The 24,868-nt window shown below is 39.6% G+C and overlaps 1 protein-coding gene across 2 annotated transcripts in view; it reads left to right on the top strand.

Annotated features, from left to right (window-relative positions):
- Positions 1 to 24,868, top strand: part of CPQ (carboxypeptidase Q) — a 479,409-nt gene that overhangs the window by 82,285 nt on the left and 372,256 nt on the right. For both annotated transcript variants that reach the window (XR_003793513.1, XM_029222597.1), the window contains exon 3: positions 19,987 to 20,454. Coding sequence is in view for 1 of the 2 variants with exons in the window: in XM_029222597.1 (XP_029078430.1) it covers positions 20,022 to 20,454 (433 nt within the window). In the remaining variant the exon portion in view is untranslated. The remainder of the gene's footprint in view (positions 1 to 19,986; positions 20,455 to 24,868) is intronic.

The following is a 24,868-nucleotide window of genomic DNA, read 5'->3' as shown; positions in this document are numbered from 1 at the left end:
CACAAGGCAGCTGCAGTTTAGAGAGGTGAGGTAACTTGGTCAAGGTCACAAAGCTAGTACTGAGAGGGCTGCAGCTTGAACCCAGGTTTCTCTGATTTCAGAAGCCAAACTCTTAGCCACGTGGCTCCCTCTTAGTTTTATTGGACAGAGCCTGTGAGGATGTTCCACACAGTCTAGCTTTTAAAAGGCTGTTCCATTTCTAATGATTTCCTGAGCTGTGATGACAAACCTCATTCTCCTCCCTACGACTCCTGCAGATCTGGGGTCTATTGTCAGGGGTAGAATTGGGAGCTGCGTGAATAAGAAGCGCAGAGAAGGTGAAAGGAGCTAACATTTACTAAGCACTGATTTTATGCCCAGTGTCTGTTAGAAACCTGTGTCACTTTTGAGAACTCTGTGAGTCTGATATTTTCATTCCCACACTGTGAAGGAGGAGACACAGGTTCAGAGAGGTGAAAGACGTTTGTGCACGCTTATAAGTGGAGGGGTCAGGATTTTTACCCAGGCCTGTCAATGACGATGCTTTCAGGGCTAATTGAGTGGGAGCAGCATTTCTCAGGGACCAAAGGAGGACTTTAACCAGCAGAGATGAATTTAGCCCCTGCTGGTTATAGGGTTATAGGCGTTAGAATCAGTATTCTGGAGACCCATAAAGTATGCTCTGAGGGAACTCAGAGAATCCGAAGAGAAGGAAAACTGGCAAGTTTTAGGGTAAATTGCTTAGCTTATATCCTGATGCCAGCAGGCCTTTGCCTGGAATGAAATGCATAAGAACTGGGACTTAACCAGCAAAAACACATTGGTAAACATCATAATGACACACACACACTCAGGAAAATGATGTTTTTAATTTTAAATGCTATGCAGCCTTGCCTTACATAGTCAGTGCTGGGAAGTTGTGGTATACCAGGAAATGATTTACATTTTAGCCTTAGGGCAAAAATATGGAACTTGTAATTATGTTGGAGAGAGGCGAAATCTTCTAACAAGAAAAACTAAAGCCGTAAAAGTCTCAGGATGTGTGTTGATTAAACTGTTGTGTGGCTGAGGATTTTGCTAAAACTTCATAGGGAAGAAGCAGCTGTTAATGACTCTCAGGTAAGAACCTCCCTTCTGAGTCTCCAGCGCTCTGTTGACAAAGTGCAGAAGTATGGGTGACCAGCATTTCCCCATTCCTTCTAAGGCCTTTTTGGTGTGAGGTGATTTTGAGTGAGGAGGGCTGGCCAGGCTGGGTTTTTGGCTCATGGGAAGAAGGCGGCCTGTCTGCTTGATATGCACAAGCCGGCCTGAAGTCTGTGATGCCCTCATATGCAGATAAACTGCCATACAGACAAATTGCCCACAGACGTGACTTCACCACCTCCAGGGGTCAGGGCTGTCTGCACCATCCATCCAGCACCCCTCATTCTCCTCTCCCAGCAGCCCGGGGTTGACTTCTCTAATGGGGAGCCCCCTCTGTAGGGTCTGTAGGATGACTAGGGGAGTGATTACCCTACCCCAGGGAACTGGAGTGGAGGGACAATGGAGAGGGTGGCGAGCTTTTCTGTTTTCTTTGCTCTCACTCTACCTGACAGAGGTAGATTACAGCAGTTGTTCAGAGAACCAGCTCTGCAGTCACAGATCTGGGTGCAAATTGTGACTCTGTTCCTCATTTACTGTGTGACCTTGACCTCATCATTTATCCTAAGTCTCTTTGCCATCTATAACACAACATTATTGATACCTAGCTCACAGAGTTGTGAGAATTAAATGAGATAATGTGATATCAAGTCCTTAGGACTTGATAGGGATTAGATATTGTTTTTTTTTGTTTGTTTTTCTTGCGGTACGCGGGCCTCTCACTGTTGTGGCCTCTCCCGTTGCGGAGCACAGGCTCCGGACGCGCAGGCTCAGCGGCCATGGCTCACGGGCCCAGCCGCTCCGCGGCATGTGGGATCTTCCCGGACTGGGGCACGAACCCGCGTCCCCTGCATCGGCAGGCGGACTCTCAACCGCTGCGCCACCAGGGAAGCCCCTAGATATTGTTTTAACTGTTCCCTCTACTAGTAGCATCAAACCTAATCAGGGCTCAGTCTCTTTATTCTTTGTACGATATTAATATATTCATAACCGTTCTGCTATCCTACTCGTCTTCTGAACTGAGGACAGTCAACTACCCAGGCCTTTAAACAAACGGAATTTATCAGCTGCAGCCCCCCATGTACCACTTACTTGATAGCAGGGAAGGCATGTGTGTATCTGGGAGAGGGGCTTTTACCAAAAAACTTCGCCCTATAGCACACTCTCACGTGCTGCTGCGGCTTTATAGGAAGTATGTCTGGATGTTTATAACATATTATTTTTAGCTAGAGTTTATTTTTCTAGGGAAATCATTTCATTTTTTAGAATTGACAGTTATTTTGTACAACTGGTTTATGTCCACACAAAGCCCAGGTTCTTATCTTTTATGTTTGATTTCAAGATACTGTGAGGTGCCCCTGAAAGATCATGGACTTGGGGGTCAGAACTGGGTTCAGATTCCAGCTGTGAAATGTACCAGCTCTGAGAGCCTTAATTTTCCTCATGCGTGAATGTAAATAACACCTACCTCATGGGATTAAAAGAGAAAAAATATAAAAAAGCAGCTATCACATTACATAACACATAAATAGCCTCTTAGTAAAAGCTAGTGGTTATTATTTTGGGCAGATCCAAACATCCTGTTAATAAAATCCAGTGGTTTTCACGTTTTATTCTTTGGGTCCTGTGTTCTGCAGAACCGTCTTAGAGACCACAAAGGAAGGTGATAGAAGGACTAAGGAAACCACCCAGAATCCTTGCCCCCTTCAAAAGCAGCTCTCTTTATACCTGTTCCATATATATAGGTGCTCTGCATTAGACTTTTTAAAGGAAAAATGCTTAAAACGTGGTTGAAATCTAACATCAATTTTTCCTTTATGAATCCTACTTTTTGTATTGTATCTTAGAAATCTTTGTACAACCCGAGGTCACAAGTATTTTCTTATAGAAGCTTTTATAGTTTTAAGTTTTAAATCTAGGTCTATGACCCATTTTGAGTCAAGTTTTGTATATGATGAGAGTTATGGTGTTCGTTAAGGCTGCCATAAGAAAGCACCACAGACTGGGTGGCTTAAACAATAAATTTATTTCCTCACAATTTTGGAGGCCAGAAGTCCAAGGGTGGGGTATGCAGGGTTGGTTTTTTTCTGAGGCCTTTCTCCTTTGCTTGTGGGTGGCTGTCTTCACCCTGTGCATATTTGTGAACTAACTTCTTCTAATAAGGACACCAGTCATGTTGGATTAAGGGCCACCCATATGACCTCATTTTAACTTAATTACCCCTCTAAAGACCCTCTCTCTAAATAACAGTCATATCCTGAAGTACTGGGAGTTAGGACTTCAACATATGAATTTTTTGGGGGGGAAATAATTGAGCCCATAATACATGGATTGAAGTGGGTTCTTTTTTCCTGTTTTTTTTTGGTGTATGTGTGTGTATTCAGTTGTTTTAGCATCGTTTGCTGAAAATAACCTCCCTTCTCTACTGAAATGCCTTTGTACCTTTGTTGAAAAACAACTGTCCATCCATATAAATGTTCATTTAGGTAGTCTTTATTCTGCTCTATTGATCTATTAGTCTTTCTTTACTCTAATACCATACTGTCTTGATTACATTAGTTTTATAATAAGTTTTAGGGAAAAATTGATATATTAGACTTTTTCAAAACTGAAAACTTCTGCTCTTCAAAAGACACTGCTAAGAAAATAAAAAGGCAAATCACAGATGGGGAATATATATATATATTTGGAAGTCATAGATCTGATACAGAACTTATATCCAGAATATATAAAGAGCTCTGAGATCTAACTATTAAGAAAATAACCCAATAAAAAACAGGCAAAGATGTGAATAGATACTTCACCAAAAGAGGTATGTGGTTGGCAAATAAGCACATGAAAATATACTCAATATGGTGAGTCACTAGAGAAATATAAAATAAAACCACAATGCCACCATTAGGAAAATAAAAAAAGACTGACCATATCAAGTGTGGCAGAGATATGGCAGAACTAGGACACTCATATATCATTAGTGGGAATGTGAAATGGCACAACCACTTTGGAAAACAATTTGGCAGTTTAAAAAAAAGTTAAACATACATATATGGTCCAGCCATTCTGTTACTAGGGCATATATTCATATAAAGAGTTTTACACAAATGTTTATGGCAGTTTTATTTGTCACAGCCCTAAACTGGAGACAACCCAAATATCCATCAACAGATGGTTGGATACCTTAACTGTGATACATCCCGACAATGGAATTCTACTCAGCAATAAAAAGGAATGAACTATTTGTACATGTTACAACATGGACGGATCTCAAAATAATTATGATGGGTAATAGAAGCCAGACATAAGAAGAATACATACTCTGTGCTTCCATTTATACAAAATTCTATGAAATGCCAACTAATGTATATTAACAGAAAGCAGATCAGCGGTTTCCTTGGGCCAAAGGTAAAAGGGTTCAAGGTGGAGTAGGAGGGAGGGATTATCAATGGACATGAAGAAACTTTTGGGCGTTTGAATGAATATGTTCATTATCTTAATTGTGGTGATGGTCCCGTGAATTTAAACATATGTCAAAACTTATCAAATCGTATATTTTAAATATGTGCAGTTTATTGTATGTTAATTATACCTCAACAAACCTGCTTTAAACAGTGGCTGAAAACACTTGGACTAATGGTATGAAGACTCAAAGAATAAGGTGAAAAATACAAGAGTATAGCAATCAGCTTTCAGGCCTATTAGAATTTCCACTGTCCCAGCAGCATTCGAGTGACTCTTTCTTGTATACTTCAGGAAATACCCAATCCAGGCAGTCAGGAGACTGAGAAGAGACTCCTTATTGTGTTGGTAGCCCTGGAATACAGCATGGAACCACAAAATGCCAAGACAAATTGAGAAAGGTTGAGCATTTTTCGTAGAGTTCGGTACCTTTGAATTAAATGCATGTTCAGCGTTGGTTCTAGTTGCTAGAGGCTACTTAAGTCCACGATTTGCTATCCCCACTGGGTGTGGAATTCAGTAAAACCAGCCTTTGCACATGCCTTTATTAAAGTCTGTACCTAGATGTGTTTGGAACAAGAGAGAAAAGTAACTAGAAGCAGATTTGCTTCAGTCTGGACTTAGTTGTTCGGCTGACCTCTTTTCTCTGGTTTTGTGGGTTGATTAGGCGTTACTAATTGATGGGGCATCAGGGGTGATAGCTCAGGCAGAGCCACTCTGCTCTGGACTTGGACTTAGTACATACACACATTCCTGGTGGTCAAGTCATGTATTTTTTACTTTGGAAACAGGCGTTGGAATAGGATTGCTGGAACAATTGCATGGGTTCTACAGTGCAGAAACCCGAATGTCTTCCAAAAACATGGGCTAAGGTAATTTGGCTCTCTTCTTGTTTCCATCTCTAAAAGAAAGAACCCACCAAACTTCAGAGCACATTAAACATTTTGAAGTTGTGATATTGAGTGTGAATGATTGGTGTCTGTGGGACTCCAAGAGTGAAAGCAGGGCTTACCAGTGTTTCTTAGTACTCTACAGAAAAGAACCTGGAAAAAACCTACTGTCAGACATAAACATTTCCACCTAACATTCATTTTCAACCAGGGAATAGCAAGTACTGCAGTATTGTATAGTCACTTGCATTTAAACACCCTATTCTTTCACAAGTCCATAACCATGTTCCACATAATAGCATTAGTACCATTGAGACTATACAGTGGAGCTTGAAAGTAGGACACATTTAGCCTTTGTAACTTCTCTTTTTCATTTTGCTAAGCACTTGGCTAAATTAAAATTCCAGGCACTATTATTTAGAGACAGCATGGGGTGGGGACTCTCATTTCTGGCCAGCATCCCTCAAGCACGTATCGAGCAGGCATTGTATTTAGCACTGAGGGACACTGAACCACAGCCTTTGCCTTCGGTGAGCTTTCAGCCTAGAGGTGGAGATTGAGAAACAGGCAATTATAATGCAGGCAATTATAATGCAGAGTGATATGTACCATGATACATACTCTGTACTTGGGACAGAGTAGCACTGGGACCTGTAGGAGGATCACCCAACCCAAACGCTCAAGTAAGGCAAAGGCTTTCCAAAAGTTGAGGCAGGGCTTCCTTGGTGGCGCAGTGGTTGGGAGTCCGCCTGCCGATGCAGGGGACATGGGTTCGTGCCCCGGTCCAGGAGGATCCCACATGCCGCGGAGCGGCTGGGCCCGTGAGCCATGGCCGCTGAGCCTGCGCGTCCGGAGCCTGTGCTCCGCAACGGGAGAGGCCACAACAGTGAGAGGCCCGTGTACCGCAAAAAAAAAAAAAAAAAAGTTGAGGCAGAGTTACCTCTTCAAAGAAGCAGAGGAAAAGTTCTGCTTCTTAGTACCCAAATGACAATGAGCAAATCACTCAAATCACACAAGCAAATCACTTATGTTCTCTGAACCTCTGTTTTGGAAGTAATTATTATTTCCCTCAGTGGCTGCTTATGAGGGTTAAATCAGATGATATATATGAAAACACGTAGCCCAGTCATTTGCTAGGGCGAGGGTCAGTATGGTTTTCTTCCTTCCTTTTTTCCTCCCTCCTGCCTGCATCAAGCCAGGAACTTGACTTCCGTAGCAGACTACAGAGAGGTTATATCTGCAGGGTTTTCAGCCACCATCTCTGTCACTTGGTGTTTATCTTCCTGCTTCCAGTTCATTAGGGTCTTTTCCCTCTGATGCTCGTCTGGACCATACTCATGTACAACACAAGGTCTTTCTTGTCCTGCCTGTGACACTTCGTTAGGGAAGTGGCTGGCCGCTGAGCAAGTGGTGGTGGCAGAGGGAAGATGGGAAACAAATGTAGCACCGAGGGCTGTGCTGAACAGAACCCCAGCCGGGGAGGGCAGGCAGCAGCCATCATCTATGCGGAGCGTGAGAGGAGATTGCCTTAGGGACAGAGGGAGAGAACAGAGGCCTGGATGCTGGTCTCAGGGGAGGACAAGCAGAGAGGAGAATCATCTTCGAGTATAACTCAAGTTTACTCTGTTTCTAGGTATCTTGCAAGTAGTACATTATTCCCACGCTTGGCTAGGCCTTAACTGCCATAAAAGTGAATGGTACAACTAACTGTGTTTGTGGGACATCCTGACTGGTGAGCAGGCCTTTCTGATGTGGAAACAGTGCCAAGAACTCCATACCACTGGCACCTTTACTTCTGCTGCTCTGCGTTTTCTCTTGTTCATTTTTCCGTGTGCTCTTCCCATCTGAAGACGCCTTTGCTTTTTCCAAACCCAAACCACCTTCTCATGTTGCAAATCCACCTAACCTTCAGACTTGTTTTTCTGCACAGCTGTCACAACAAACTTCCCCTCATCTGCTACTAAACGTATCAGACACTATTGTGCAGGCTGCGAGCTGCCGACTCATTACCCCGGGGGCTTTCCAATAGAATCTGATGTTATCCAAAACTTCTCATCTGTTTCAAAGGGTACAATTTCCTGCATCCTCTGGAGGGAAATCAAACGCACTGCATTTAGGAAATAGTCTGATCCTTCACGGATTTAGTAGACCTCTAGGCAATTATGGGCGATTATTCCCAACTTAGTGTTTCCTCACCTCATTTCCCATAACAATGACTTGAGTGACCTGACTATGGGTTTTTCATCATTTGAGTCAGATAATCGGGAAAAAAATCACCAAAATTGAGACAAGCTCTGGTACCTTTTATTTCTCTGTCCTCCTCCCAAGCTGTTTTCGTCTCTCCCCAGAGGTAACTGGTTCTCTTCTCCCTTTTTCTTCTGCGGTTTCTATCTGGGATCCAAGAATCTTGCCTTTAAGTCTGTCTACGTGATCCTTTAAATCATACAGTATCCTGATAAGTGTGATTATCTTTAAAAAAATTACTCTTTGGATTTAGAAATTGCCTGTTAAGAAAAGTCACTCTCAGCTGTTGTCCCATGCCTCCTTATGGTTCTTTTCTCCTCCCTTCTCACCTCTGGACTGGGATATATTTTCCCCACTGTCTTTGTTCCACACTCCAAACTCACCTCTCTCTAAGTGTTTTGCTAATTCCTTTTTTTATTTTTTAAAACTACCTTTTTCATTTCCTGCTGTCAAACATCTGCTGTATCACCTTGCTTTCTCCACTTTGGAGAAAACTTGTTTTATGAATGTTCCTTCTCCACAGGATAATTTGGCTGGCTGTGCACTGATGGAGTGCTACAAGAGTTTTATTTTACATTGACCGATTAAGCACTTTGAATAATTGTTTTAGCTCCATTACTGTGAATCTATTTGCCTTAACTCTTTTGCCACCTTTGATTAATATCTGACCGTTGGGACAGGAAGGGATCTGTGCATTAATTTCCTCTCTACACGACTGAGAGGTGCTCTTTTCCCTGTGCAAGAGCCTGAAGTAACAGATGCTGCATGCTCCCATTTCAGGAGGAGGGAGCACACACTCTTGTCAAGTGTGTGTGTGTGCGCACTCAGCCTATGTTTGCTGGTGGTGCCGTGTGACGGCCATCTCATAGCGGAGAGCAAATGTTAGGATTTAGGGAAAAGTGTACCGGCCGATCAGATTTTAAAACCGAATGGGGAGTCTCTGTTGAGCTAACAGTGTATAGCTAGATGGTATTTTCTTTTTAAGCTCGTGAAACTTAACAGCTGTTTAGCGAGGCCGCGTTTTCATACATGTCTGTTTGACGGGTTTAATAGCAAATTTTGCAGTAAGTGACTTGCTGAACAGCCCTCCCTGGCTTGGGCTGTATGTAATAAGAACTGTGTTTGCAGCAAGATTCAACGAGGGTCTTTCTGCTTTTGTGTTTATGGAATGGGGGAGCCTGGCTAAAGTGAGGGAAACTAAAAGGCATGTTCTGAAGGAAATTACTAATATCTCTACCAGAGTGTTCCTTGGAACTTGTTATTAACTAGTTCAGGGGAAGATACATGGGGGAAACATGCTCTTTAGCAATAAAAACACATTAATACAGTCAATTTACTGTAAACCTATATTGGCAACGAGTAATTAAATCTATATATCTCTAGCTTGATAGTTTTCTGAGGCTGAGTCTCTAGAAGACTTCCGTATTTTGTCTGATTCAAGGAGGGCCGTATTCTCTCCCTTGCCTCTGGAAGAGGCTGCGGTGCCTTGTAATAGTTTTGTAATATCACCAGATCGAAGACAAATGCTTCACTGGTTTTACTGACAGAAATAAAGCACTTCCTATTATTACTCTTAGGGGGTCCAAGTTCTAGAAAACTGGGACTTTATGAGACTAAAATCCCATGTCCTTTTGTCCCCTTTTTCAGTTCTCTCAGATCATAAGGCCTCAGAATTACTTAGGTCTGTGGTTACCTACTTTGTATTCGGCCCCAAAGGGTATGAACTGCATTCTTCGTGATTTGTCTGTACTTTTGTTGACTGTATGTCCTTGGTATGGCCACCGACTGCACATGTGTGCACATGTGGCAGTCACAGATCAGGGACCTCTGTTCTCAAGGGCATCCACCCTCACTGTCAGCCCAGCATCCTCAGCTAACAAAGGGACCAAGAGCCGTCTCACACACATTTGGGGTTTCAGTAGGATTTTGCAAGCCAAGAATACGAAGTTTGTCCTAGATTCATGGGTGATTTCAGTTACTGGAATTTTAATCATATGGTTTCACTTAAGTAGCACATAAGGGAGCTTCATATTTATTCCTCTTCGTCCCATAATGATGTAGGTCAGAAGTCAGTTACATTCGGCTGTGTGACAAAGATGCCTACTTTTGAACAGTAGGAATTTAGGCTTCATTGTTTTATATATTCAAGAAAGGGACGAAGAAGTCTGGAAAAAGAATGAACAAAGTGAGCCCAATTAATTTTCTTACAATTTCCCAAAACTGCTCACTGGTAAGCCGTAAAATGTCAGGGACACAAAGTGAGTCAGCCCTCTGGCTTATCCTGGTGGGAAGAGACAGGATAAGAGAGGGCTGGTCACTTGACATCTGTAGAGAGGGGCCATGGGTATTCAGTGTGGCCAGTGGGAGGAGAAAGGTCTACTGGTAGACCCCTCTCAGCAGGTTGTTACTCCCACACCTTCCATCCCAGAGCTCCTGGGATTCCCTGTGTGGACGGGACTGCCAGTCAGGGTACCATTTGCCCTGCTCTAACAATGAACTCACTAACCCGCTGTGACTGTAGTAACTGCCAGAAGAAAGAGGAACGTCATACACTGGGCTCTTTGCACAGCTGTTAGGATTTGTCTCTCTTCCGTCAGTCCTCCTCCCTTGTTTCCTCAATGCCCATGCCTTATTCAGGATGACATGTTAAGTGGCAGACACATTGAATGAAGCCTTCTTGTCGTGGCTCATGGGAGAAAGCCCTAGGAAATAATAAACTTTAAAGGATAGGTGGAAAAAAGGGACCCTACAAAAAAGATTGGGAAGGAGAGTAGAACTATAAAAAGAAGAGTATTTGGAAAAGGAGAGGCTGTCCACAATGTTAAGTGTTCCAGATGTTAAGTACGATAGGAACTGAAATGTTTTTATTGGATTTCGGAACAAGGGCATCCTTAATGACCTTTGTGAGTTCAATTTCAGTTGGCTGGTGGGAGGAGACAAAATGGGATAAGGTGATTTATTCATGTGCTAATATGGAGTGTAAAGAAAAGTGTGATTGATATTAAATATTTAAGAAAATCCATAATAGAATGTTAGAGCTGGAATGCAACCCTTTATTTAACACATAAAGAGAGACTTCGAATCAATTGTTCAAGGTCCATGCGTCTAGAGAGGGACAGCCAGGACCCAGTCCCAGGTCTCTTGACTCCCTTTATGAAAGAAAGTTGTGAATATGCTGTAGTTTAAAGGCACAAACTGTAGTGTCTGATGCAGGAAAAGTAATCATTAAAGTGATGAATCAGAGCCGTATACTTCTGTTGTGAAATATAACTACTTGTTTGATGAATTTATTCATTTATTATATAAATATTTGTTGACAGGTATTGTGCTATTTGCTTAGTATACAAAACACATTCCTTTCAGAGAATGTGCTTGGTGAATTTTATAAAATAAAATATTATTGTTATTAAGTGATGTCTATAGTCCAGCAGGGTGACAGACACAAAGACATGTAGCATGCGGTGCACTACTGAAAAGGCAGCAAATGGCTCTGTCTGGAGCTGGGGACAGATGAGCAGGACCTTGGTCATGATCATGACTTCTCCAAGTGGGGAAAAGATGAAAGGGCATTTCTGGCAGAGCAAAATTAGGTGTAAAGAGTGTTCTGTGACTTCAAGGAATGGTAAACACCCATTAGGGCTGCACCATCGGAGGGGAGGGGAACGACAGGGAAGGACTGTGAGGAAAGCCACATCCAGAACACTGAACAGTAAACAGGGCAACAGATGCTTTCAGCCAAAGACTCATTCGATTTGGTTCCCTAGATAAAGCTGGTGGCAGCATGAAACACGGATTGGAAAGGGACCCGAGTTTAAGGCAGGGAGATGTAAGAGGAAGGGTTTCAGATGAAGGATAATGAGGTTCTGAGCTAGGGGAGTGATAGTAAGTGTGGAGATGAGGGAAATGGGTAAAGAAAGAATCTGAAGGTGGAGTTACAGGACTTGCCAGCTGTTCACCTGTTTCCCTGAGGGAGGGGGAAGAATCCAACAACACACAGCAGTTTCTAACTTACTGACTAGAGGCGGGGAACAAAAGCAGGTTTGGAAGGGAAGATTCTGAGTTTGGTGTTGGATATTTAGAGTTTAGGTGCACATGGGAAGTCTAGGTAGACCATATGCCGGCTCCTACGCCTTGCTTTTGTTACTGAGTACAAGCTTGTACTGCTCGCCACACAACAGGCCAACCAGTCGAGAAGAGTTGCTGGGGCAAGGACTAGTGACTTTATTTGGAAAGCCAGTAGACCAAGAAGGTGGTGGATTAGTGTCCCAGAGAACTGTCTTACCGGAGTCAGAATTCAGGCTTCTCTTATACTCAAAAGGGAGGGGGTGTTGTTGGTTGCTGCAGACTTCTTGGTGTTGGAATCCTTTGTCCTTGCAGCTGTCCTCTTAGATCAGGTCACAGTGTTCCTGTAAACCTCCAACAAGACAAGTGTTATTCTCTGTTCTGCAACTTTTTATCTCTATGTGAAAGGAAAAGTGTCAAACCTTTAAAGGTCAGAACCTTGAGAATGGGCTATCATGTATATTTCAGGCTACAGGCAACATTCTTAACTTGAAGCAAAAGCAATAGAATACAAAGGTTAAAGTAAAAGAAACAGATCCAATATGGAGTCAGATTTGTTCTTCTCTGTTACACTTATGGTGTTAGTTAGTATAAACACTATATTTAATTATGGATCCCCAAGAGGCCCTGAAAGTACTGTAGCAGTTGGAAATGTAATCACAGCTATAAGGAATAGAAAATCCAGCTAACAGTGGCTATAACAAATGGAGTTTAGTTTTCTCGTGTAACAGACAAATTGGTGGTGCTGGTGTTGGTTTAGCTGCTCAGTGACGTCAGGACCAGTACTCTTGGACTTGCCCTCATGGTTACAAAGTAGCTGATGCAGCTCTAGAATTGTGGCCATTTTCTTGTCAGCTGCTTCTATTTGAGTATCTTTGAGTAGAACTGGGTCACAGGGCCTCCTCTGGCTAAAAGGTAGGCTGGAAGAGTGAGGAAGAGAATTGTTGAATTCACTTAAATCACTAGTTCTCCATCCTATTAGATGCAATGCCTCTTTTAAAAAACAAAAAAGCAAAACAAATAATGTATAATGCTTGCTTTATTATCCTGAATTAAGCATCATAGATAATATGCTTCCACATATTTTCAAGTAAATCAGTGTGCTATCCTAACTGTCATGTAAAGGAACCATTAAAGGAAAGTACTTTATAATAAAGTACTTCAAAACATACATTCCCAGGCATGACTGCACTAGCTGACATAATGAAGTAGTTGGGTGCTTGCATGGTGAATGTGACAGCAACAAATGCAGACGGGCCCAGGGGCGTGGTGACAGTGTTTCCAGTTCCAGGGGCAGCGTAGTCATCGGTGTTTCACTGAAATGATGAACAGCTCGTGGTAAAATCGTGAACAAAACACATATAGTCCTCCCTTGATACACATGGTAGTTGCTTTTTGAAAAAATCAACTTGCATTAAAACTGCACAGGAACCATTTTTGTACATATTTGTATGTACAATAGAGTTAGGGTCAAGACTCAAATAATAGGTTTTCACATTAAAAAAAATCTTTATGGAGTATAGGAGAGTTCTTAGTAGACAGGATTTCCCCCCCGCCCATAGCAGTATGTCTAGTGTCCCTGGCCTCTGCCAAGTAATTCCTAGTAGGACCTCCATACCTTTTTGACAACCAAAAATGCCCCCCCCCCCCACGGCATATACAGAACATCTCCTAGGACTGCTACCATCCGTATTAAGAACGATTGGCCTAGATTAATCGGGCTGGAAACTTTGACCCCAAATAAAATCCAGGTTTGGTTAGCAAGAAAAGGGAGGGATGGAGATTAAATAATTGACAGTGCCTACTAATAGTAGGAACTGAGTCTTGCTTAATTTTATACCTTCTCCAAATTCTTGCACAGTTCCTGGCAAGATAGTAAGTTCTCAGTGAGCTTTCTTGAAGGACTGAATGAATAATTGGGATATAAGCTTTGGAAAGTAGAAGCCCACTCTTGTTTGAACTTTGACTTTAATAAAGGAAAGAATCTTCCTTAAGAAGGTTAAAGGGCTAATTATTATAAATCTAGGAGCGTCAGTGGGAGTCAGGAAGTGAACTTCGCTGTGCCAGTGTCAGAGCTAGGATCTGGCATTTCTGGCCATTATATGTGTTACACAATCTAGGCTGAAGACGAAGAGTTAAGTTTATATCAGTGAATCCTTTTTAGCAATGGTAGGTTTAGGGGAAATATCTAAGTCTTCATGTAAGTAGTATACGCAGTCTTTAAAAAAGTGACACAATAAAAAAGTCAATAAAAATCTCAGTCCCTAAATCTTACTCCTTCTGTCTTTCAGCACATTCTCTTTCCATTGTGTCCTTTTGCACGTCACTTAGTCTATTCATCCTGGCATTTCTATCATAGCCTGAGACATTTTCAAACAATAATATTTTAGGAAAAAGATTTAGAAATAGAAGCAAAGGGTTTTGTTTTGTTTCCTCAAAATATAAACCTATTATTAGAATGTAATTCACAGCAGAAGAAAAGTTGGTTTTGCTTAAGTTTCCTTCCAAATTTAAGTAGAAAAGAATGAAAATGACATTTCAATTTTATCTCTTTTTGTGAAAAAGATAATCTGTAGGATCATGAACACAATATATGAAAAGAAAGTCTTTTTTTCAAATAGTGCTCCAAAGTTTCCTTTGAATATATAACTTTCTGAATTCAAAGGCATGATACAGCATGAGTTTTAAAAATAGTTGTTGGTAAGATTTTGAAGAGTATAACATTTAATATTCCCCCAGTTTGAATTCAAGTAAAGGGACAATGACTTCAAACCTTCTGTGTATAAAAATAAAGAGTATTTTAAGAAAATGTTTTACAGTTTAAGTTTAGACATTTCAAGTGTCCTATAATTTGCTCGAGTGTGCTAGATTTTTTTTTTTGGTCAATTGGGTTATTCTTAGTATTTTAGGGATTTTAAATAAATAAAATCTTGAGTGTCTTTGTAAGTGAATTATTTGACTAATGCGTCTTTTGTAACCATGGTTTACTTTTCCCTCTGTGAAAATTCCAAGGAATAACTACATAGGTAATAAGTAGTGGCTTGTTTGGGGATTTTGAGGAACTTCACATGCTGGCCTTGTCCTGATATGGAATCTGTGTGGATTCTTTGTGCTAAGGAGCAGGTCATAGTGAAGATCAGAAAGAAAACTATCCTTCCTTCCTTCCTTCCTTGCTTCCTTCTTTCCTCCCTCCCTCTCTCCCTCAGTCCCTTCCTTCTTTCCTTTTCCTGGCTGCATAAGGGTTGGGAACTGTTCATTAAGTCCCCTGTTACAGTGCCCTGGGGGTTTGTGTTCCACTTTGAAGCTTCACACAGTAGACCTTTTTAGTCAGACCTTGGGGAATAATTCCTTGCATCACTGCTGTATCTTCCACCATTTCCCCCTACTTATCATCCAACTCCTTGCCATTTTCTCCATAGCCCAAGTTTTGTAAAGCCTCCATGTCTTTGCACGGTTTGTTTTTTTCTGTTGGGGTTATCGTTCTTTCAGTGCCACTCTCGCCTTTTTCACACGCCATCAGGAATCTCCTCCTAATCCCCTCCTCCAGTTTGTTTTCACAGAAGCTTGTAACCACCTCAGTTGTAGGGTTTTCACATTATCTGTCTCTCTATTATACTTCGCGGCTCTTTGAGGGTATGGATATTATCTTATAAATTGTGTCTTTGGTGCTTGGTAGGTAAGGTGCTCAATACATCTTTGTTAAATGACTGGAGAAATGAAGTTATGACCCAAAACAAAGCACCATTTGCAATTATAAAGGGGAAATGTTTGAGATCAGTAATTCTATTTGTCTTTGTTGATCACCGTAGAATTGTTTGCTCCCTTTGCAGACTGTAGAAAAATACTATAGCTTGCTTAATTTTATTTGACTGAAATGACTGTATAGGGACATTTTCTATCTCTGAGCTAGGGCAGACTAACAGTCTTTCAGATCAGCAAACCCTCCTGGTGATCCCATAGGAAACTATACTTAGGTCAGTGTGGTGCCAATGTTGTGTGGTAGATTTAAAAGGGTTCAGCTCCAATGACTGTATCATTCATGATTTTATCCAAATCCTCTTTTTTTTCTTAGGGAAACTGTTTACATGTTTATCACTTACTGTGTAAAACTGTACATTTTGATTTTCCTAAAATTAGCTCTGAGCCACTAGGGCTATTCCCTGGTACAAGTATGAAAAGATATGGCGAGTAAATCTGTATTCATGTTTTCCAAACCCTTCTTGATTTTATGCAACAAAATAGTTCTACTTTTGGCCTGTCTTTTCACACTGGGGAGGGCTAGTGTTTTAGTCCTTTCATGCAAATATACTGGTGTCTTTGATCATCCTGTCACTTGGATCGACTCCAGTTCTAGAATGAATTTCTTGTTGTATGGTGATCCTAAATCGGTGAATTAGGAGAGAATTTCTTCAAGTTGTCCTTCATTTTTGGCTTTTATTTAATCTTATTCTGTCTGTATATTTCACTATTTTAATTTTTATTATAATCCTCTGTTTCTTGCTAGGAATGTACAAATTATGTATCAGATTTGTACAAATTACCTATAGTCCCTGTGTTTTAAAATTACATATTATATTTTGGTTTTCTTCTCGACTGGAATTTGATATAGCAATATCTTGTTCCATTTTTATTACCTCCTCAAATATAGACTGTTAGTTATAATTATTATTTTCTACCCTTTATTACTGAAAACACATCTTGGACTAATGTACCTTTCTAAAAGTAATAATAATAAAAAAAGATTCTTATAGTGCTCCATTGGAGAGATATATAATTATGCATTCTAGCCAAGAATTACATAGGTAATTTTGAGATTATATTCCAGAGAAAACTAGGTTTAGAGTCAACTAACATGTATTTAGTGTTTACTTGTGTCAAGTGTTCTGGGTGATATCTCATGTAATGCATTGTTTTGTGCCTTTGATCTTAGTAAACTTTATACTCAGGGAAAAACTGATCCATTGAAAGGTAACAAACCATCACCTTTTAAATTAACCTACTTTTAAAAATAAGCACTTATTGCATTTGTGGGATTTGAAGAACAGTATAGTTAAGATACTCAGAACAACACTCGTGGATACGAATTCTGTTTTAAAGTAATTGTATCATTTTTTAGAGTCAAAATTAATTTAACTGACCATGTTAAGAAGCATTAAATATTATCATCAAAATGATGTGTTATCTGTTAATTCAATTGACATATACGCAAAAAGATGTAAAGATGATAGACTCAGGCACTGTTATTTTCTGGACATATCTTTTAACCAGGATGTGACATACAGATGATGTTCTAGTGGCGCTCTGAGGGATACCATTCACTCTTTTCTGCCTGCAGAGCCATTTCTTGAGCCTGTCCTGAGATGTTATGTCTTCTCTATAGCTTTTCATGATCCCCTTTGTTCTTCTCTTTGTTCTGATGCCACTCTGTATACATGTATTTTATTATAGGTATTTGCTTCTCAGACTGCATTTGGGTATCCTTCATTGAATTTCTATTATATGTAAATGCATATAGTTTCCTAGAAGAAAACTATTCTTAATCCTTTAGAAAGTATGTGCTAGCTGGTCCACTTACCTGGTTAATTGTAGTTGCTGGTTTGTCTGCTGCCTAGGAATCACAACGCAGGCCTTGTTAACTTTCTATGAAACGAGGATATGGACTAGGGATCCCTAAGCTCTCCTGTTCTCTACAATGTTGTCATAATATGATTCTAATCCATCACTAGAAATGTATTATGAAATCGTTAATTAATGGTTGCAGAAGGCTTACAGAACTTTTAATGAGAAGTAGATACTTGTGTTTAGTGTCAATTAATAGATGGCTTATTAACCTTTTTTTCTTTTTTTGCCCCAAGAACATTTTTCCAAATATATTGGAAAAATGTACTTTCAAGAATAAATTGCAATCTGGTGAAATATTTTGATTGCTTAATAAAATTTAGGTTTTAAAACAAGCATCAGTATGGTAACTGTAGAAACGAAAAACCTATGCATTGACCCTTGAACAAGGAGGGGTATTGGTTCCAGGATCCTCTGTGGATGCTGAAGTCCCATAGTCAGCGCTCCATATCTGGTTCTGCATCCACGGATTCAGTCAATCTCAGATCTTGTAGTACTGTAGTATTTATGGGAAAAAAACCTGTGTAGAAGTGGACCGGGGAAGTTCAAGCCTGTGTCACTCAAGGGTCAACTGTAGTTATAATAAAAAAGAAAGCAGCAGCAATGTATAGTTTTTATAATTTTTCAAAATATTTAAAATATGATCGCAAGATTTTAATTCCTACAGCTTCCTTGTGAAGGAGGCAAGATAAGTAGTACTCTTATACTCTATGGAGGTGAGACCTAGAGAGATTAAATGCTTATTCGTTCCTTCTTAAAAAGGTATAGAGTGCCTATATATGGGTACAATGATGAATAATTTACCCTATTTGACTTTGAGAGCAGGAGAGACAGATTTATAAACAAATATATTTGTTGATAATATAGTTAATTATGGTAGAAACACAGAAAATGGTGCACGTACCTCTGGGGTATTGTTTGGTGAGGCTTCACAGAAGAGGTGATTTTTAATGCATTCTCATTATAGACGTTTGCCAGGGTGAAGAGAAGGGCCTTGCAATAAAAGGGAATGAACATATGTAGAGACCCAGAGTTATAAAAGGGCCTGGGTAGTTGAAGAACAGGGTCCAGTTCAGTGCAGCTAGAACATTACTGTCCAATATAAATATTATGTAAGTTAAAAATTTCTAATAGCTATATTAAAAAGTAAAAAGAAATAGGTGAGATTAATAATCATGTATTTTATTTAATCCAATATATCTGAAATATTTATGTTTTTTTTACACTTAAATATGAAGTAATTGATTTTGAAGATCAAATCAGGTGTATATTTTACACGTACAAGACATCTCAGTTTAGACTAGCCACATTTCAAGTGCTATGTGTGTGTGCCTGTGAGAGAGAGAGAAAGGGAGAGAGAGGGAGAGAGAGAAGAAATGAGAATGAGAATGAAAATGTGTTCACTCTAGAGGGGCAGGTAGAGAGATGAGGTTGAAGTGGTTGTTGGAACCATATTTTGAAAGGCCTTGTATGCTGCCTGAATTTGGAGTTTATACTTATATAGTAGTTTATGACCGTGCTTCTCAAATTATTTATCTGTGGTGAAGGACCAGATTTTTAAATTTAGAATTTGTAGCCGACTGATGCTTCTGAAAAATATAATAGTGAAGTAGAAAAGTAAAACGAAGCATCATTTTTTAGTCGTTAGATTTGACAGATGTATAGTTGTTCTGTCAGTTATCTATAAAGGTGTCTAAGCCAGTGCTATTCAACAGAACTTTCTATGATGATAGAAATGTTCTTTCTGTGCTGCCCAATACAACAGCCACTAGCCCATGTGGCCATTGAGCATTTGAAATGCAGCTAGTATGGCTGAGAAGCTGATGATTTAATTTAAATTGTAATAACCACATTGGACTATTGGCTACTGTGTTGCACATTACTGAATATGTTTACTCTTAATCTTTGTGTTTGTCTTTCGTGGACTTGTGAAAAACAATTGTGGACTGGCATGGGTCCACAAACATACTTTTAGCACTGTTTACAGCGTGGTCTCTAGGGCTGGAAAGCCTTTGTGTGTCTTTGGCAAGTTACTTAATCTCTCACTACCCCAGGATCCTCAGTTCTAAAATGAAGGCAATAAAAAGAAACTGTTTCATAGAACTGTTGTGAGGATTAAATGTGGAAGGGTTGGGGTTAGGGAGAGCGTCAAGAAGAGATGACGTCTCTGAAAGGGCCTCGAAGGATAAGTTCAATAGGCAAACAGGAGAGAGCATATCAGGTAGAGGGAACTCTGAAACATTTGGATCATACTGTGTTTAGAAGAAGGGGTAACACTGCCCTAGCCCTATCACTGCTACCTCTATTTCTTCCTCTCTTTCCTAGTTATCTTCTTATTTTAATCTTTTAGCATATTTTAAACTGATTGCTAGGTAACATGTGATTTTGTGGTTTTAATACATGTTACCTTATCAATAAGGCCAATCATTGCCTCTTTTCTTCTTCATTCCTGGGAGTTATGGTGCCTGAATTTGATGGTAGAAATTGGGCAACAGTTGAGAAGGGAAGGGGAATCCTGTTTGAAAAGCAGTCCCTGGGTTACGGGCAGATAGCTGTGAGATTCTTTTCCCCTAACACATATTTCTTACTTACCTAGATTATTTTAGGAAGAAAACAGACTGGGAAAAAAAAATGAAGTTCCATGTCTTCGTATTTGTTGGTGTTGTTCACTTTTTACCCCTGAACTCTGGGAAAGCTGTCTATGGGAATGGCATCTCTCAGAGGACTTTTCAAGAAATAAAAGAAGAAATAGCCCGCTATGGAGATGTTGCTAAAGCGATCATCAACCTTGCTGTTTATGGGAAAGCCCGGAACAGATCCTATGAGCGATTGGCACTTCTGGTTGACACTGTTGGACCCAGGCTCAGTGGTTCCAAGAGCCTAGAAAAAGCCATCCAAATCATGCACCAAAACCTGCAGGAAGATGGGCTGGAGAATGTCCACCTGGAGCCTGTCAAAATACCCCACTGGGAAAGGGGAGAAGAATCTGCTGTGATGCTGGAGCCGAGAATTCACAAGATGGCAGTTTTGGGTCTTGGCAGCAGCATTGGGACGCCCCCAGAAGGTATTATTTTGCCTTTTCAAGTCAATTTGCTGTGTTCTTTGTTAAAACTAATGCCATGTGACATAACTGATTATAGTGTGCATGATTCATATTATAACTGGGTGATAAAGAGGAAGATATAATCATTTTGCATTCCATTGGCTTGAGTTCTTTACTCTTATACTCCTTTTTTCTTCCTTTTTTTCCTCTCTTTCTTTTCTGAAAGCGTCACTTTTTAAAATGAAGCATCTACAGCTATTGGTCCATGATACTTATGAACTGTATCACTTAATAATTTCTATCTAGTATATAACATTAGTATCATTCTGTAGAGAATTGAGATATATGTAAATAGGTTATAAAAACTATGACTTCTTCCAAGTGGCCTCAGTGTACAGAATTTCTTAGAATTAATGAAATATGGGACAGAGCCTTGCACATTGAATTGATTTGAGGCAATTATTTTTACAGAACCTGAGGTCTCTAATGCAAGGGGTTGTCTAGGGTGGAGTTCTATCTTTACTTATCAGCACTCTGGCTCAGCCGCATCAGACAATGTAAATGCTTAGATCAGGGATATAAAACCAGTCAACAGTGAGCTATCAGTTGGTATTCGACTATTCATGGACTGTGCATGTATTCCCAGACTATATTCCTATGGCAAAGGAACTACAGTTGGTCCTTGAACAACGTGAGAGTTGGGGCACCAACCCTCCACGCAGTTGAAAATCCGTATATAACTTACAGTCAGCCCTCCATCTATACTGTTTGCTTCTTCTGTATCCGTGAGTTTCTGCATCTGCATATTCACTAGCCGTAGATCATGTAGTACTGTTGTATTTACTGTTGAAAAAAAATCCACGTGTAAGTGGACCTGTGCAGTTAAAACCTGCATTGTTCAAGGGTCAACTTTAGTTTATCAAAAAAAGCTAGTTGAGCTTCTTTAAAAAGTTTACAGAAACTTTTGGCCTTCTCTAATGCCAAGAGAAACACCCAGTAGAGAAGCAGATGGTCAGCTTTTTAAAAACATCTTTATTGAGATATCGGGACTTCCCTGGGGGTCCAGTGGTTAAGACTGCGCACTTCCACTGCAGGGGGTACGGGACAGTTCAATCCCTGGTCAGAGAACTAAGATCCCACATGCCTCACGGCCCAGCCAAAAAACCCCCCAAAACAAAACACTTTATTGAGATATAATTCACATACCATAATATTCACCCATTTGAAACGTGCACGTCAGTGGTTTTTAATATACTCATAGAATTGTGCAACCACCATCACTATCTAATCAGAGAACATTTCGTCACCCCCAAAAGAAGCTTTATATTCATTAGCAGTTATGCTCCATCCCTTTCCTACCACCCTCCTAAGCCCTAGGTAGCCACTAATTTGCTTTCTGTCTTTAGGGATTTTGCCTATTCTGCATGTTTCACGTGAATGAAATAATACACTATATTTTCTTTTGTGACTGGCTTCTTTCATGTAGCACGTTGTAGCATGTATCAGTGCTTAATTCATTTTTATTGTTGAATAATTTCCCATTTTACAGATATACCGTATTTTAGTTATCCGTTGATCAGTTGATGAACATTTGTTTTTTTTTCCCACCTTTTGGCTATTATGAATAATGCTGCTATAAACATCCATGCATAAGTCTTTGTATGTACATATATTTTCATTTCTCTTGGATATGTACCGAGGAGTGGAATTGCTTGGTTATATAATAACTCTGTGTTTAACTTTCAGAGGAACTGCCAAACTGTTTTCCAAAGTGACTGGACCATTGTACATTTTCACTGATGTTTTCTAATTTTTACGCATACTTGTCAACACTTGTTATCCGTCTTTTTGGTTACAGCTGCCCTAGTGGGTATGACGTGATATTCATTGTGGTTTTTAGTTGCACTTCTCTAATGACTAATGATGTTGAGCATCCTTCCATGTTCTTATTTGCCATTTGTGTATCTTTTTCAGAGAAATGTATACTCACATCCTTTGGCCAGTTTTTAATTGTGCTATATGAATTTTTATTATTGAATTGTGAAAGCTCTTCATGTATTCTGGTTGGAAGTCTCTTATCAGTGTGATTTACTAAGGTTCTTTCCCATTCTATGGAGTTTTTTTTTAAAACTTTCTCGATGGTAGTATTTGCTGCAGAAATGTCTTTAATTTTGAATTAGCATAATTTATCTAATTCTTTTTCTGTTGCTTGTGCTTTTGGTGTTCTATCTAAGAAACCATTGCCTAAACCAACGTCACAAAGATTTATTCCTAAGAGTTTTATTTATTCTTCTAAGAGTTTTATAATTTTAGCTCTTATATTTCGGTCTGTGAGTTAATTTTAGGTGTGAGGTAGGAGTCCAACTTTTTTCTTTTGCTGTGGTCTCTGCATCATTTGTTGCAAAGACTGTTCTTTCCCCATTGAACTGGATGTATTTCATTAATTGATTTTCAGATGTTAAACCAACCGTGCATTCCTGGGATAAATCCCATTTGGTTATGGTGTATAATCTTTTTTTATATGTTACTGAATTCAGTTTACTAGTATTTCGTTGAGCAGTTTTACATGTATATTCATAAGGGATATTGGCCTGTAGTTTTATTTTCTTTGTGTGATGTCTTTGTCTGGTTTGGTATCAGGGTAATTCTGGCCTCAAAGAATAATTTGAAAAGTATTATGTTGTCTTCTGTTTTTCAGAAGAGTTTGTGAAAGATTGGTATTAATTCTTTTAAGTTTTTGGTAGCATTCACTAGTGAAGCCATCTGGTTCTGGGATTTTCTTTGTGGGAAGATTGTTAATTATTACTTCAATATTTTTCCTTGGTATAGATCTATTCAGATTTTCTATTTCTTTTTGAGTCAGTTTTAGTAGTTTGTGTCTTTCTAGGAATTTATTAATTGTATATAAATTATGTAATTTTTTTGGCATACAGTTATTTATAGTATCCACTTACAATTATTTTTATTTTTGTGAGGATAAGGATTCAAATTATTGTTTGGTGTCATTTGCTTTCTGCCTGAAGAACTCTCTTTAGTTTCTTTGTTTTTCAAAGCCAGTCCACTAGCAGAGAATTCTCTAAGCTTTCATCCATATTTAGTTCCTTATTTAATCTTCATTTTTGAAACACAGTTTTACGGGTTATAAGATTCTTGATTCACAGCTTTTTACTTCCAACACATTGAATTTGTCATTCCATTGTCCTCTGGCTTCCATTGTTTCTGATGAGAAGTTAGCTGTTAATATTACTGGAATTCCCCTGTACAGGCATACCTTGGAGATATTTGGTTTGGTTCCAGACCACTGTAATACAGTGAGTATTGCAGTAAAGCGAGTCACATGAATTTTTTGGTTTCCTAGTGCTTATAGAACTTATGTTTACACTATACCATAGTTTATTAAGTGTGTAATAGCAGTATGTCTAAAACAATGTACATACCTTAAATAAAAAATAATGCTGTTGGGAAAATGGCACCAATAGACTTTCTCAACACAGGGTTGCCACAACCTTCAATTTGTAAAAAACACAGTATCTGCAAAGCACAATAAAATGAGGTATGCTCCTGTGACAAGTCATTTTGCTCTTAGTGATTTCAAGATTTTTTTCTTTATTTTTCGTTTTCAACATTTTAATTTTGACATATGTAGGTGGGAATTTCTTTGCTTTTATCTTGCTTAGAGGTTGTTGAGCTTCATGTATAGATTAATGTTTTTCATCAATTCAGGAAGTTTTCAGCTTTTTTTTACTATGAATATATTTTCTATCCCTGTTTTGTTCTCTTTTCCTTCTGGTACTTCCATTATGAGTATGTTGGTGCACTTAAAGGTGTCCCACATTTCTCTGAGGCTCTGCTCATTGTTCTCCACTTTTTTTCTCTCTGTTCTTCAGATTGCATAATCTGTATCAATCTATCTATTAAGCCTAGCTTAATAATATTTTCCCCTGTGTCAGAATAGCGTATTTTTCAGCCAGTATTTGGTCAGAGGTTGTCCTTAAGCCTCTTGTGCCTGTAAGGCTTCTGCCCTTTGTTGATGGATCTGTGTGCAGCTTGGAAAATGTTTTCAATCTGACCCATGTCCGGTTTTTGATTGTTCCTAAGTAGGACCATGTGGATAGCCTTCCCAACCCCCAGGGTTTATTGTGATCCAGGGAAGGTTTTTCTTGGTCGCTTTTTCCTCCCTGTTTCTTTTTGTTAAACTTCTGATTGTTCTGCCATTTTGCTTGTTGTTAGCAGTATCATAAAGCTACCAGTACCCCCTAACTTGTTCTCTACCAAGCTCTCCATCGTTTCCAACAACACCCTTAGGCATGGGATTCTCTATGTTCTGTTCCAAATAAAGTCACTACCCTGGTTAAGAACCGCAAAGCTCTTCATCCTCCTGGGTTGCCTCTTCCCTGGGAGTTCCCAGGAGCTAGGCATAGTGATAGTGGCCTGC

Source organism: Monodon monoceros, unplaced genomic scaffold, assembly GCF_005190385.1.
Source record: "Monodon monoceros isolate NGI ecotype Baffin Bay Population unplaced genomic scaffold, NGI_Narwhal_1 Super_Scaffold_14, whole genome shotgun sequence".
Taxonomy (NCBI): Eukaryota; Metazoa; Chordata; class Mammalia; order Artiodactyla; family Monodontidae; genus Monodon; species Monodon monoceros.
Note: the sequence above shows the minus strand (reverse complement) of the source record. Positions and strands in the feature narration are given on the sequence as shown.